General features: G+C 39.0%; 1 protein-coding gene across 1 annotated transcript in view; it reads left to right on the plus strand.

Annotated features, from left to right (window-relative positions):
• The first annotated feature begins 815 nt into the window (after positions 1-815).
• Positions 816-16,915, plus strand: part of epo (erythropoietin) — a 20,332-nt gene continuing 4,232 nt past the window's right edge. Inside the window, exons 1-4 of the mRNA XM_015373791.1 lie at positions 816-995; positions 11,476-11,606; positions 11,751-11,837; positions 12,121-12,285. Of these exons, the coding sequence (XP_015229277.1) occupies positions 974-995; positions 11,476-11,606; positions 11,751-11,837; positions 12,121-12,285 (405 nt within the window). The 5' untranslated portion in view covers positions 816-973. The remainder of the gene's footprint in view (positions 996-11,475; positions 11,607-11,750; positions 11,838-12,120; positions 12,286-16,915) is intronic.

A 16,915-nucleotide genomic window follows, 5' to 3' on the forward strand; every position in this document is an offset into this window, starting at 1 on the left:
GTATATTTAAAATAGCATATTTTAAATATATTAAAGGTGTTTCTTTCTGAGCCAATATGTGAAGTATTTATACATCTAAGCAGTATTTATAACTCTGCTATAACCAAATGTTAGAAAATCAACCAGGAGGAAGTTGAGAATGAAAAATTTAATGTAACATGTTATAAAAATCTGATTGAAACATGAATTTATATCATTAACAAACATATGTCTGCAAAAAAAAAAATAAAATAAAAAATAACATGAATTTCTAGTATTGAAAAAATGTCCAGCAATGAATGAATGACATTTTTTGATTTAATTTAACAGAGTGTTTAAGAAAGGAATAAATCTTAAATTGGTTTAAGGGAGGAGTATTTCATCCAGTCATCATGGAAACGATGACATCTTATTTTCAAAGTCATTAATAAAAAAAAAAAAGAAAAACTGAAAACGGCATGAGTTTTTAGAAACACCTACCGGATAAGTGCACATGAGATCCACAAAAGAGCTTCGTTTCCAATTAATGGCCAATAGACGGACCTATTGGCCAAAGCACGAGGACCCTGTGAGGCTATGCGGACAACGCTATGGAATTTCGCAGTGAGTTATGGGCATGTCTGCATGATTTTTTCCCCCCCTCTGTAGCAACAATGGCTCTGGTTGTCTGTCTTTTTTCATGCTTTTGCGCACTGAGGGGGGACTGCATGGTGGGTTGATGTTTAATCTCTGTGTGTGGGACGTAAAAAAAAAGAGAGAGGCGCGTGCTCGTGTTATCACTGTCTCCTCAGGGGAGGTAAATAAAAGGTTTTCCCAAAGCTCATCAGTGATGAAGTCTGCTAGGTGAACGCAGCTCGGTTCTGACGCGCAGAGCTGCGCTCCTGCTCGCATCTTGGACCTTTTTGGACATTTGAGCGCTGCCTCAGACGCTGTCTGCTGTGCGTCTGTCCGATGATCTCACGATGCGTTTGAAAAATGCCGCTGCTTGTCGCGAATGTTGCGGAAAACTTTTAGAGGTAAGAGCTGACTATTTCTAGGCTTGTGGATTTGGCCATGTGGGCATGACCTGCCTGCGCCGCAGCTCTGCATGCTCTGGGGGTTTATAATGCATGAATGAAATGCATCGATATTTGTTAGTTCTATTTGCACCAAGTTCATCAAACTTTTTCATTCATTTACATAACTTTAAATATATTCATGAAAAATCATTTATTAATATCCAATCAACTTAATTGCACCGTTATAAATGCTTTATTACTATGTCAGTTTTTTTTTTGCTCTTATTACAAAACATGTATTTCTGAAACAACACTAAGAATACTGTTTTTATTTTTAATTGACTTTCTGCTTGGTTTACTGTCTTTGTGAATAAGAGCAAAAATATTGCATTTTATGAGAAAAAGTTAATAACCTGTAAGAATAAAAAAGGAAAAGTTGGAAAACAGTATTTCTGAGGAAGCATAGCTGTTCTAATGCTCTGCACTGGCATGGATCAGCTTTTTTTCTAGATGTGTTTCTATTTTAAAACATTTTCTACATGAAAATATATTTTTATTTGCATTTTAATATTGTGCACAACCCATTTCATTAGGTCATAAGGCTATCAAATAGTAAGAGATATCACTTTTTGATATTCAAACACTAAAAAAACTGCATATTTCGTAACTAATAGGTGCCTAAGACAGCCTCTGTACATTTTAATAATCTGTTTATTAAACTGTGCTGTTAAAAGTAGAATATTTGACAATATTTCTAACACTCTGCTTCACCATGTGGCTCTAACTCATGGACTTGTGCAGAAATACAATAGAGGTTAAGTAACAACTTCCTGAATGGAGCTTGTAGCCTCATTCAAAACTTTTGGACTTCTTTCAAGAAAAGGTCGTCAAAATAGATCACAAACGTAGGGTAGTTCATGCTATTTAACACACAGTTTGATGAAAAATCATCCTCTTCATAGGTGCATTAAAGTTGGAAGTTAGAAACTTGCATGTTTTGACATGGATATGGAAATATTGATAGTGCAACATTAATTTCTGTTTCCCTTTTTGCAAAAGTAATTAACTGAGCGATACATTGAAAAAAATGGTGATTTACCTCTTTTTTTGTAGTTCAATGAGATGCTGAAAAGATAATTCTGGAAGGAAGGAAGAAAGATAGCAAAGATAATAGATGATATCGTCATGCTGAGCAAAAGAGCACATCAGAGACAAGAGATGGGAAACATGAGAAGACATTGCCCTTAAGACCACCCAGTTAAATCTCTTGTCATGTGTAGGATCTTCTTCATCTTCTACTTCCAAGGAAGCTGTGAAACCTCTGGTTATATCCTAGCGCTAATTGCTTCAAGAAGATTCATCTTAGCAGAAATCTATTTGAAGACAGTGGTATAAGCATTGTTAAAGGTCCGGACTAATTCATTGTGACGTGCGAGTTTATTTTTGACTTTAGCTGAAGATGTTTTATTTCCAGAAACTTGAAGTTCCCGTGGATAGCCCCTGAAAAGACATTAAGTATTGATGACCTCTGTGTTAATCAGTTTCATTCTCAAGGGAAGTTACCTTCTCAAGCATGACCCAGCAGACAGGGAAAAGAAGGCCACTCAATGCGAAAGCTTATTGCGCAGGTTTCACTGCATACTTCTGTCAGCAGAAAAGTGCAAAAGGTTATCAGAAGCTGACTGTGCTGAGGGATTCCAGCTGAGCAGGAAATGATGTCACTCATCTCATGGCTACTTATTTACAATTCTGAACTTTAACATGTTAGAAGTCTGACACCACAAACAACATGTATGTTATCTATTGACGTGCCAATGGGTTCATTTAACTGCTTCTACATTCTTTAAATGCCATCTTGCTTGCATTCCGTAATAGCACGTATCGGAAATGTAGTTCCACTTATAGCCTTCCCCCTTTTCAATGCCTTTGTGACGTACCTGCAGGGAAGCTTTCCTCTGTCCACTGTGCTGCTACTTGAAGCTGCTTATCTAAACACTGTTGTTAGGCAGCTGATATTGGCACACTGAGCTGTTCGCTTGTAGTCTGGCTGCACTGCTGGTCTGCAAATTCCACCACCTTGGTGAGAAAGTCACGACAAAGGGTATGTGTGAAGGCACTTTTTGGAGGGATCCGTTCGCACGTAGGCAGTGGCGTTAGTGAAGAGGTCACCGATAACCTTCAAGCTGAGTCACGCTACTGAGTCACAGCATATGGAATCTTTGAAAATCAGAGTATGCAGTAGGGCCACTGGCATGCTTTACAATAATAGGGGCTCGATTTGGCAATTAATTGCATTTGCAATATAAGAACAATTTAACAAAAACAGAATTTTCAAATGCACTTGCAGAGGCACTAAATCAATATAAACATCCCTTTGAGGGGGAGTGTTGACCTAGTGGTTAGAGCAGTGTGCTTGTGCTCTGAGAAGGTTGCAAGTACCTGGTTCGATTACCACAGCCTGCTCTCTGGGTCCCAGAGCAAGACCCTTATCCCCACACTGCTCCCCGGGTGCCGCACAAGGGCAGCCCACAGCTCCCTGAGGGGATGGGTTGAAGCCAGAGGTAAATTTCTCCATAAATGTTCAATTATTATTATTATTATTCAATTATTATCAAATTTTAATCACACTAACAAAATTAAGACCCCCAATTTCTCACTCCAGCCCTTTATCTTACAATTATCTTACAAATATGATAGTTTTCCATTGGCCATTTTGGGCTGTTGAAGACAAATGACAACAATTTTAGGAAATTTGTGGAGAAGTTGTGTGTGAGACAGGTGGACATTGTCGCTGTTCCATGGTCAGAGATAACTTGTGACAAAAAATCTTGACAGTGGCAGATATTTAGAATAACCATCTTGCAGTGGGACAGAGGCTATGACTTCCATCTACCAATCAGCCAATAGAAATGCACCTGTCTTCACAGTTACTCATTTTGTATGTAAGACTACACATAGTGGTTTGTTATTGTTTTTCTTTCTTTTACTTGTTCTATATTTACCCAGATATATAAAGAAAGAGATCATAGAACTGTTTTAATGAGCTAATTGCTAATAGCCGAGGGATAAATACATACCTTTAACTCTATCTGTGAAACTGAAATCCTAAGTTTATCTATGTTCACCAACAAACAGCTGTGTCTAGATTTCTGCCTATTAAAGCAGCAGTTACAGGGGTTCTGTTTCTTCCATTTTATATTGTTTGTTGTTATTGTCTCCGCCTGGCAGCAAAGAAGGGTGACATCTACTGATCTGGCGCACACTGTTGAAGTTGTTTATTGCTGTAGTCAGTTTATTAGTAATGGTGCACACATCTAACTTGACATCGTACCAAGGTTATTATATCCTTGTCGCATGATGTGTTGTGAAATATTTTTATAAGATTGCAAAAAAAGCACAGTGTGACAAGTCGAGATGTGCCAATCAGGAGTTTGGGACTTCTCCGATGTAACGCCGGTCTCCCCCTGGGAATCCATAGCCTCAGCGCTTTTGTCCGGCAGGCCCCCTTCGATCTACAGATGTTTTCCTCCACTGTCCTCCCGATCCAGCACTGAGAATCTGCTGCTTCTACCGCTGTGGTTCTTTAAGCCGGGCCTACACCGTGCAATTTTTTGCCCTTTTCGGGGCGATTTTCCTGTCGTGCAAGAATTTTTCGATCGGGCCGACTTTCAGCCTGATCGTGCGTCGTGTAGTGTACAGGGAGTAACGAGGGGTGATCAGCCTCTCACAATCACCTCCTGATCAAGAATCATGAGGTCAGGAGAGAATCAAACATGTTTGATTTTCTCCCAACCGTCGTGGGCAAACACTCAATGAGCATGCGCAAACAAGGTTTCTTCTTTTTCTTCTTCCTCTCAGATGAAAACACAGAAGCCATAGTAGCCACGTTTGCTCAGCATTTTCTATGTCCAAATACGTCGTCGCCTTTTCTTTTTAGGGCTTTTAGCACAAAATTGAAACCGCAGGGTTTTGTCGATAGTGTGAGTTGTAGCTGCGTGCAACGATTGAAAAAATCACACAAAGTATGCCCGGCTTTAGCTTCAGAGAGGCCGAAGCTGGTTCCAGTTATAGAACTCTCCCAGTCAGTGTTCTCCCAATGATTTTCCACTGCTCCTGTCTGAGTCTCCAGATCTCTGTTTCACCTTTCCTCTGACCAAAATGGTTAATGGTAAATAGCATGTACTTATATAGCACCTTTATTCAAGTCAGGAGACTTGACCAAAGCGCTTTACACTACATTCATTCACTCATTCACACGCACACCAATGGTGGCAAGCTACATTGTAGCCACAGCTGCCCTGGGGCACCATGACAGAAGCAGGGCTGCCGTACACTGGCGCCACCTGGCCCTCTGACCACCATCAGTAGACAATGCAGGTGAAGTGTCTTGCCCAAGGACACAACAACACTGAAAGTCGGAGGGCTTGAACCGTCAATCCTTCAATTTCAGGGCTAACTCCTACATCCAACGCCACTGTTGCCCCAAAATAAACGTGGACCAAAAGCAGGAGAAAGATGCATGTTCACTTAAAGAAAAACCCATCAGAAACACAACGGCCGACGCTTGCATGACCAGCCGGTTGCCGTTCGTAGCAGATCATGTGAGAATTAGCTGATTTTTCCGAGTCATGCCTTTTGACTAGTGCAAGTCCAGTGAAAAGGTCTTTGGGCAGCTTCTGTTTGTCTCATATTACACTTTGATGAACACACTGAGGTGCAACAAACATGCAGAGATAGCATCATTTTTTGTAAAATATTCAGGTGTGTGGGAAATTTCTTTAAATTGCGTCTGCCAGAAAGATAATCTGTTCCATTTATCATGTCTTTTTTAGGTCATGCATCCCTGCCTCTGTGAATAAGTGCATTCAGGATGTGGCACCAGGGAGCAGGGCAATGTGCACACATGACTCAGAGAAATACCTTTATCAAGAGTTTTAGTAAAAATTGTATCAGAATGCGGTCAGTTGTGAGTGGGTGTTGGAGATCAACTTAAATCCAAATTAAAAGAGCTGCTTGAACAAGCTTGTCAGTCTTTCCAAATTAGTCTGACTAATGTATTTACATGGAAATGAGACCTAAACGAGCTTCTTCCTGCACTGTCATTGTATTTATCTTACTGTTCATAATCTAAGGCATCACATGTTTCCTTAAAGGGGAATCATCATATTCTGTTGAGTCATTCCTTGATGCTGACTTTACAGAGTGCTGCATTAGAAATTCCCTGCTGGTATGCAGTGTTTGCATTTCTGGGGGAAGATCTGACACCCCGAAAAATTCCTTTTGCTTCTGTTTGCAAAAACCCTCTCCTTGAGCAGCTCTGCCAGTATTCACTAGGGGCTTTAAAGGTATACATAATGTCTACATAATGCATAAAAGTATGCATAAAGGTAAACATAATGTCTACATAATGGTGTGTGAAGTAGTCATGTTCAGGCAGTACTTACTGTCAGCATACAGCAGTGAGAGTGACTTATGTAAAGAGGAATTATTTTGGAAGGGCAAGAATTTAGCTTAGCAGGATAAATATTCTGTTTGAAAAGGATGACATCTACAAGGATCTGCAAGTATCTGGTGCTAAAGTAACAAGTAATTTTAAAAAAATCATTAAGGTGGATTCATCTTTTTTATGAATTAAAATACATGGATTAAAAATGTTGATACATTGTCATTTGGTCTTTTTGAATCTAATTAATGTAATTAATTCTTTTTTTTATGTTGCTCAAAGTTATAGCACATCTCATCTCAAGTCACTTTGCAGAGCCATTTTAATCATGTCTTGATCAGATTGGTTAAAACATTTCATTGATTCAGTTGGCTAATTTTCATCAACATTTTTTATGCGCAGTTTGGAGAATTACATCGAAGGTTAATGGAAAAAGCTAAATTTGAATTAACTTACTTAATTTTGCACAAAAAAAAAAAGTTATTCATGATAACTTGTTGGTTTTTTTCTAGGACTGAACAATTTGTTAAAAATCAAAATTGTGATTTCTTTATTTTTTTCTTTTAACACATATTCTGATTTTAATTTCCTTTGCTCTAACGACAAGCATAAATGATTTACTGCTCGGTTTCTTTGACTTCATGACCTTGAAATCTTACTCATCCCACATCCATTGTTGCAGAACTTTACTGTTACGGCTGTGTGGAAAAATGCTTACTTTAACGTACATACTTCCCTTCTGTTTGTGGCAAATCCCACGCTTTATCGCCACCTAAAGGGCTGAAGTGAGAAAGCCAGTGTCTTACTTTTGTTAAATGCAAATGTGACTAAAACTGAATGACTCTGTAATTTGAAAATTGCATGTTGTTACATAGATCTCTCAGCTGCGTGTGTCTTTTGTGACCTGCTTTTACCGTTGTGGTTTGCATTGCATTGCCTTCGGATCAAATTTTAAAATAACTTTGGTAAAGTTCAAAAAAGCTCCCTAAAAATGACCCAGTTATAAACAATTTTACAGTCTTTATTGTGGCTTTGTTGTTTGTTTTTCTTTAATCTCAGTGTCCCTCAAATTTTGTTCATTAACATCCTTCACCTCCAATCTATATAGCTTGGTCATGTCGTGGGGCGACAGTGACTGCAGCTCTTTTTTCTTTGCATTTAGGAAGACACCTGTAAATATATATATATATATATGATTATTATTTTTTCCTGATTTTATCCAGTCAAATGCGGGACAGTATGTGGGACAGTCTGGGACAGCAGTGACTGTCCCAGACTGTCCCACTCCAATCAGGACATCTGGTCACCCTATCCTGTTTACTTAACCAGGTGATTAGGGTCGTCAGATTGTTTAAACCAATCTCTGTAAAGGCTTTTTAATTTTCTGGGTCTTTATTATCCACCTCTTTCTTTTTGACATGAACAAACATTTATTGCACCTTTTAGATGCATTGTCAATGGCTAAAATATATTAAAATATATATATTTTTTTAATCTAAAATACCCTAAAAAATGTCCCTTGAGGGCTTAGGGCATATTTAAAGATAGAAGGTCATTATCCTTTGGTTTCATTTGGTTTTTGTGTGAAACGAAACACATCGAGTCGTCCAACAACATTTTGCAGAAATTTATATAACACTGACACAAATCTGATGGGTTTTACTTATTCTTACAATAATATTTTGTTAATAATATTTATGTGCTATATTATTATATACTGAAGTGCTTTGAAAAAATATATTGAGGTGACAGAAGAAGTGAAGAGTAAAATCATATAACAAAAAACACAACCATAAAGGCGGACAAAGCAGAAAACATGGTCTTCAGTTTGGGTTTAAAATCGCGGTGGAGGGAAAGTCAGGTCAAAGGGAAGTTGGTTCTAGACTCGGGATGCTGCCACTTTTACGCTCACTTCATGCCACGGAAGATGGCTTGTTCTGTAGAGGTTATTTATTTCAGTTTGTTTTGTATATTATGTCTTGATGAACCTTAAGGGTTTGAGGCTTTCCCAGTAATCTCCTGAGTCTGTTGAAAAAATTTCAATTTATACATTGAAAATTGAAATTTGAAATTGAAAATTGTTGGAAAACATATCTCAAAACATATCTCATTTAGTTATTAACATATAAAGGCCCTAAAAAAGTTGACATGACATGATTCTCTTACCAAAGATCATACTTTATCAATGTCTAGCAGTATGATGAATTAATCTAATAACTGGATTATTAGGTTTAACAGGTCCTAGTTTTACCAAAGTTTTACCAATCAGTGTCATGATTGAGCCCAAGAAAAGAACAACACCAAAAATATGCTCTTTTCTGTACTTCTTAGAGGTTTTTGTGGACACCAACATCTAAAGGCACATTTTTCAATATATATTAGCAGAGTCCAGAAGGCAGAAACACTAAGCTCTACTAAAGCTTGACAGAGCTGTAAGCTGGGACTGAAGGAAATCCCTTACCACTCGGTACACCCTCTGCTCTGAATGTGAGAAATCCTATCGTATGACAGTGTATACATAGATTTAGAATGACATTAAACTATATGATAACATGCTGAGAGTCACTTTGATTGACTAAAGCCTTGCGTACAATGTGCGATTTTTTCAGTCGTTGCAGGCAGCTACTGCTCCCACTGTACGACTAAACTGCAGGGTTTAGTCTGCTCACACTGTACGACTAAAAACTACGTTGGACTCAGCTCCGCAGTGAGATGGAGCTACTCTGACTCGTCTATCCAATAGCCAAACATTAGAAGGGGAATATGAAGCTCACTAGAGTGAACCGCACTACCTTGGCAATTTGTGCAATTTTGTACTCAAAGCCCTGAAAAGAAAAGGCGACGACATATTTGAACAAAGACATGGCTGAGCAAATGTGGCTACTACAGTCTGTCAATTTTACAGAAAGAACTCCATTTCAGTCATTGTACACTCGCCATGCTTCTGTGTTTACATCTGAGAGGAAGAAGAATCCTTGTTTGCGCATGCCCACTGAGCAATTTCCCCATGACGGCTCCTGACCTCAAGATTCCTGATCGGGAGATGGTCGTGAGAGGCTGATCGCCCCTCATAACCCCATGTACACTATGCAATGCACGATCAGGCTGAAAGTCGGCCCAAATGAAAAATTCTCGCATGCCTGGAAAATCGCCCCGAAAATCGCACAGTGTATGCCCGGCTTTATTAAATGTAGTAGAAGCCAATTAAAAGCAATTTGCACTGGTTGCCTTCAAGAGCAGGATATACTACAGATATGTTCTGTCCTCACAATTGTTTTTCAAATGTGTGAACCCCTCTCATTCAGATTATGAAACGCTGACAATTACTCACCACCTAACTAACATGGATGACATCAAGTAATGGGCCAAGAATGAGTGACACGTCTGCAGAATCTGACAGCTACTGTGTGCGTAGCTGAACAGAATAAAACACAAAACAGTTAATCTTCTATGAAGGGGTTGAGCAATCAAAAAGAAGATGCATGGAGGTGACCCAAGTTCCAATGAGCCAAATGAGCCCATGTGTGGATCAGTACACCCCACACATGGGCTCATTTCAAGTCCTATTTCAATTGAATGTGTTGCATTGTGCTAGTGCAGCATGAAAATGATCCCCCTCCAGACTCACAAGTTTGTAAACCCTAGACTGCACAATGTGTTGCTGCAGCAGAATCTCTTTAAAAAGATGACAGCTATTTGCAAAAGTCATTGTGCTGCTTAGAGCAGTAAAATGAAGCAGAATGATGAAAAGTTGGGACCACTTTCCATCATTCTGCTTCATTTTACTTCTGTTCTTCAATTCTGCATTATTTGTTAGTTCAACTCTTAACTTCATGTTCTCCTTCCTTTTTTTCTGTCATTGAAAGGGCCTTTTTTATATGTTGCCTTAAGTTCGGAGAGATTTGAACTGGTGGTTAGTTATCTGTCACACTGAACAACCTCAGAAAAAAAATGTAAGGCTCATGACCAGAGAAAGACTTTCAAACCTTTTAAGGACATTTTAACCAAAGTGGAGCACTTTGATTATCTAGATAGAGTTAAAGTTTCACTTTCTCTTCAGTATTGTCAGTTTCACTTTCTAGTTCAGGGCCCCTTCTGGAGGACTTGTTGCTGGAGGGTTCCAGAGAAAGTAGTAGTTGTTCCTTGATAGTTAAAAATCCCAAAGATTGAGTCTCGTCTCGAGTCTCTCGTGGGACTTTAATGTAATTAGCTTGCTGATGGAGTTCCTTAAATGAGCCGTATTATCTCTGGTGTCCTATTTAATGGTTGACGGATACATCTGACTATGATGTTTTTGGCCAATATTAGTGGGGTTTTCCTGTATCTGCATCAGCCAATACATGCATGTGTTTACCAATGAATGCGTTCAGCAGTCATGCATTGAGAGCAAATGTATGAACATCAACAATGGATGGCTTCAAAATGTCTCATCATTTTAACGCTCTTCACTCTTTTTACCAAGGTGCAACTTATACTTTTAAAGATCTTTAAAAGAACATCTTGATGTCCCCCTAAAACGATTATTTCTGCATTATATGGCAAACTTTATCAGATATAGAGTCTGAATGCATGAGGTACCTATTATTGTCAGTGGTTTTAATGTTGCAAATTGAAAACAATGTAGGTCTTATTGATTAAAAATGTTTAGCCTGGTTTTATGTCATATACAGTGAGGAGAATCAGGTTTGTGTCTTTTTATGTACAGATGGGTACATATCCGATTTAAACTTTTTGTAGGTCTAAATTCAAAATATACTCCATTGTAGCTATTGTGTTTTAAATAGGACACAAATAAAAAAGGTAACTTTTCAACACTTGTGAATTATACATAAGACTGCATATCACCATGTAACATCAAAGCATACTCAAGTCATAAGACATGAAGCAGAGAGATGATTTTGTAGTATGAATGTCTCTTTGTAATCACAAGCTATGTTAGACATATGTCTTATGCTGCTCAAAGGGGACAGAAATAATCTCTGATGTTTGCATGTGATCGATGGCTCTTATAACCTCTTAGCCATTGATTAAATGTGACTGTTTGTCTGTATGCAGGACTGTTCGCCTTGCTGCTGTTAGTGTTGGAGTGGACCCGTCCAGGCCTGCTGTCCCCACTAAGGCCAATCTGTGACCTGAGATTCTTGAACCACTTCATTCAGGAAGCACGAGACGCCGAAGTCGCTATGGTGAGAGAAAAATGTATGACTGCAGTAAGACGCAACTCAAAGAAAGACAATTAGAGCATAGCTGCTGTTTTCTAGGCATTAAACTGGTTTAGGGAAACTCGAGTGAGATGGCTGTAAATGGGATTTTCTTTTGTCTTTTCTTAGAAGTCATGCAGAGAAGGATGTGATTTGTCAGAGTCTGTCTCTGTTCCCAAAACTAGTGTCAACTTTGATGAATGGGAGAAGAAAGACGTAAGTAGCCACTGAAATCAGACACTATGTACACTACAACTATAATCTGTGCTAAAACACTGGCAAACTCTACCTGCTTACAGCATATATAATGTCTATCATGCATAATATAATAGAGGTCTTTTATTGCTTGAGTATTTTCTTCTTTCTTTTTTTTGGTCAGGAAGACCTGTGACTCCAGTTAATTTCTTACGGAAGAGCTGATTACTTCCTACATCCTATGATCCTTATCGCTTCCAAAAGACGACTCTTAACTCTTTGGTTTTGTTTGTCTCTTGGGAAGGCAACGGAGCAAGCTCAGGAAGTGCAGAGTGGATTGTGGCTTTTACAACAAGCCCTCAACTTACTACGGACATCGATGACAAACTCTGACCTTACCAGCCATATAGACACTACCGTTGGAAATCTGCAAAGCATCACTAATGTACTACGAAGCCTCAACTTTCAAGTGAGTCAGTATGTGAGTGGAATGTATGTTAGATTCCTCAAAACCATTTTTTTTACTTTGAAATACTGCAAATCCATCTTCAGTGGTGGGGAAGCCAGTACTCCTGCCTGGCCGGGCCCTTTATTGTGTCCATTTTGCTTTATCAAATGTGGGTTCTCTCTGGGTGACATTTGACCTCTTTCAATTGCCCTTAGGGATAAAACTGGACATGCATAGCTGTTTGCCTTTGATTTGCACATGCATTCAGTAAAAAAAAATGTCCATTGTGTAAACCAATTGCTATAATGGTTATTCTCAGAGTTGCTATTAAGTTTTTTGTTTAAAATATTGTATCCAAGTTTAAATCAAGATAATGATAGGAACTTAGGTCTCTATGGTATGATTATTTTCATCATCTTTACAGAATGAGTCTACAAAAATATACTCTTGAAATATTTACGGTTAGGTCAAAATGAAAGTACACCCACGTTGTTTTATATATTATGTGCCTATGGAAAATAAGGTTTATTTACATTTAAAATGTACCAATAGATCCAACCTGTTAGTATTTAAAACACAAAGTTGGCAAAGTTTTAGTAGCTTTCATAACCACCCTTTGCAACAAAGCTTAACTTCTAGCTCATTGTTTTGTGCAAAGATTTGAAATTTGGTAGTGCATATGTCCCAGATAAGTATTTCAGTATATTGGAAATTTTGGTCTTTGACTTGAACATTACAAAACCTGTATGCGATGAAAATCTGCTATGTAAGGGATCATTGTCCTGGTGACCTAGTTTTGTTCAAGCTTTGGATGTCGGGCAAATGGCAACAAATTTGTTGCTAAAACCCTTTAGGATACAGTGGAGTTCATGGTCAGCATAATGGCTGCAGGCTGCACTCTTCATTACCTGGTTTCGTTTCCAGAGTTTGTTTTTTTTCCATACCTTTTGTGGTGCATGATGTACAAACATCTTTACTTTAGTGCATTTTTTTAATGAAGACAATGTACAACAGTGTGAAAGTCTGTTACTAAATGATAACTATTGATCAATTTCGTATTTGGACCTAAATATGCCAGTTCCAGTGTTTCTTAGCATTGATCAGCATGAAGGTCTTAACCTAATCAGGGTGTGAAAAGGAGTTTTTCACAGACAATGTTTTGACTCTGTCAACATCATGAGAAAAACATGGACACCTCATGATTCAGTAGCATGTAGAAGCACATTAAGCTGCAATAATTGGATGTTTTTCTGTGTTACTTTGGCTGCAGATTGGTCCATTGCTTACATGACTCCGTTTGAGTTAAGTTCCAGTTCTCAGAAATATGGCTTCTCATTTGACTATAGAATACTTTGGTTTACAGGAACATCCAGGATTGAATTTGTTACTGTTCGTGCACAGATCCCTGAAAGGGAAGCCTTAAGTATTACCATTCTAAGTTTGTATGAGATGTTTGTGCTGATATGCTTTAGTCAGGTTTGATCAAACATTGCATATCAAGGATCTTTGATGTAGCTTCACCTGTCCAAGAATATTGCTCAATAAGCCTAGCAGTTCATTTAGCTGTTTCTTTGTCAACACATAATGTGCTCTCTTAGAACCGCAGATGACAAATTTTGCTAATAAGAATCTTCTCGTCATTTTGAATCATCATTTTGTCATTGTCATTTCATAAAGTTCAAGTGTAACTCACCCTAATTGAATATATCTCCCACTTAGAGACAAATTTTACAAAAGTCTGTACCAAGATATGCTGAGGGGCAGGGCTTATGATACGTTCAGGTCTATCACAAAGTATAGCATCAGGGCTGTCTGGTTTTCATGTAAAGTCTATGGTGGACATGGGGTCCTGGGGTGTCACAAAGTCCTTCAGCATGTTTAACTTCTGACTGTGTGGATTTTTAAATGTCCAGTGTCTTATGTGAGTCAACCAATCTGAGAAGCTCAGCTTTGTGATGTAGTGGCTGAAGGAAACCTTCGTCTGCAAGCTGTTCCTGAAACAAATGGTGAAATTAGACCAACTTATCTGGCAAATCCAGGTGCACAACAATGACGCTGACTTACTTAATTTAGCAAATAAAACCATGTCAGTCTCTCTATTACATCTGAGATTATACACTAACGAATTGAAAAGGAAAAGAACAGGGTTGCTTGTTGCAATGTATGTCAGGTAATTACAGGCTTCCATGCCTTTATGCTCCATATCAAGCTTCTGATTTTAAAGTGCAAAAGCAACCAGTTCGAGGTGTGAGCGTAATATGAGTGTGGGGAACACAAATGCAGAATGGGCAGCTAACTTTGCCCAGCCTAGCCTAGCTTAGCCTTATTGAGGCATGGACAGTCAGCAGAGGGACACTGGTAATTATGCCATGGATAGATCTTTTTAGGTATAGGAGCTTTCAACCCCGTCATCACCAAAGTTAAGTCAGGCTTTGTGGAACCCATTGAGCCTGAGCTTTACCAGTTCAATCCTCTGGCTTCAAAGCTCTGACTTAACAAAGTCTGTGCTACTATATCTGAACCTGAATCAGCATGTAGCCTAACATTTAATCCTATGTTTAAATTATTCTACTTTTTTTTCTTTTTTTACTTTATTGATCTCACGTTGGAGAAATTTACCTCTGCGTTTAACCAATCCCCTTGGGGAGCAGTGGGCTGCCATCATGGGGCACCTGGGGAGCAATCAAGGGTTAAGGGTCTTGATCAGAGAGCCAGAGGGGGAGTCTGTGGGAGTGGGTTTTGAACTCAGAACCTCATAATTCCAGGCTCTATGCCCTAACCATTAGGCCGCCACCCTTCAACTGGTATAGACACCTTCCAACCACTTAAAGGTATTGTGGAGGATGTTCTATTTCCGGGTGGATCATCAAAATAAATGGTCCTTCTAATTTTTCGTTCATTCTGGTGGTACATTTATGTAAAGCCGTTCTACGTGCTCGTCCCCATTTTCACTTACCGGTGGTGAGTCTGACATAGTGAAGAAGTTGCAAATCTTCTTTTGTAAAGTAAGTTTGTATGAGCGATGCAAACATCAACTTTTAAACAGAGCGTGCACGAGGAGAAATGAGTTTGTGCATGCTCTTGCACGTCTTTAATAGGAATAGGAATTGATTTTTTCTTAAGTGGAGAGGGTGGGTCTTTTCAAAAATGAGTGGAAATCCTCCCCTATACCTTTAAGAATACATTAGTCAATTTTAAGAAAAGTATTGTGACACTGAACAATCGCACATAAACATTTCTAACATTAAAAACATTAAATATCACCCGAAAGACTCTGTTTATCAACTAGTTTCATTGGCATTGCCAGTTTATTTCTGCCACCAAGCCAATTCTGCTACTTATTTCTGGTTAAATAGGATCAGTGTTTATTTACATTGTATAGTAATGGCTTTAAAATGGGTGCATTCTCGTTTTTTTTTTTTTTTTTTTTTTTTTTTTAAAGAAGCTGCTTTGTCAATACCTCACCCTGCTATGGCATTAAACTGGGAGAGGGTGAGATGAAATGGACTAATTTTACAACCACCAAATTTTTTTATTTTTTTATTGAGTCCATGGTGGTAGATAGGCAAGTAAAGAACAACCTGAAAATCTTTGATACTTATTAATACTTGCATAGGAAGAAAATCGACTGAAAGAGCCAGGGTTAGAATGATTCCTGGCATAAAAATGGGGTGGTGGTTAAGGAGGATGGAGAGGTGGAGATTACTGTCTGCGCCTGTACAGCTGGATCCCACTCGTCATTCAACAATACAGCTGCCGACTTATTGCCACAGGGTCCACCCCGTCACTCCAATGCGATTTTGAAATCAAAATGAAAAATTCCTCCCCTGCGACAGACTGGCGACCTATCCAGGGTGTACTCTGCCTCATGCCCATAGACTGCCAGAGATAGCGGCACTAGGCGGTACGGATTTGTTTACACACGTCTGTGTAGACAAATGCACTTTTGTTGCATGACATCAGTAAACAAGGCTTATTAAGGTAATGATGAGCATGGGTCACCTTTAAAGTAGGTTGCTAGAAGTTTTATGGGGTTAATCTTAATTCTCTAATAACCTGGTTATACTCCTGCAGCAGTGTGTCACAATGAGCTTGTTGCAGGTATGACGCAGATATTTTTGATTTATTCCCGATATTGAAGCGTGGTCTGCGCTATGTTATTCCATGCCACAACGCAAGAGGGACAATCACTGACAAGGGTAGCTGTGGGTCTAGATACGGCCGAGGCAGGTGAGGAAGTGTGGGCAAGTTTGTCCGACAACGGAGGGACATGAGGGCGAAAAGGGGCGGGGATCAAGGTGAAAAAAGGGTCCCAGCAATTTGGCTCACCTCATTCTAGTAGCTGGTCCATCTTCATGAGTTGTTTTCCACAATGGCAGTCATACAAACAAAACAAGCCCGTAAGGTACCAATTAGGAAAAACACATAGTGTAGAGCAGATGTAGATTGACCAATCAGAGGCCTCCGGTCTGCAGCACTGTCTGCGATCACCTGCAATTTGTTGAGAGGTGCACCAGAGTGTCTGCTGAAGGGGCGGGGGGCATATCTGCTTTAACTGTGACTCATATGCAGATGACCTGGTTTCTGAGTTTAAACCAGCCTTAAAGGAATAGTACACCCAAAACATGATTAGCCTTCATTTTCTACTCAC

The sequence above is a fragment of the Cyprinodon variegatus genome, unplaced genomic scaffold (genome assembly GCF_000732505.1).
Source record: "Cyprinodon variegatus isolate N-32 unplaced genomic scaffold, C_variegatus-1.0 Scaffold92, whole genome shotgun sequence".
Taxonomy (NCBI): domain Eukaryota; kingdom Metazoa; phylum Chordata; class Actinopteri; order Cyprinodontiformes; family Cyprinodontidae; genus Cyprinodon; species Cyprinodon variegatus.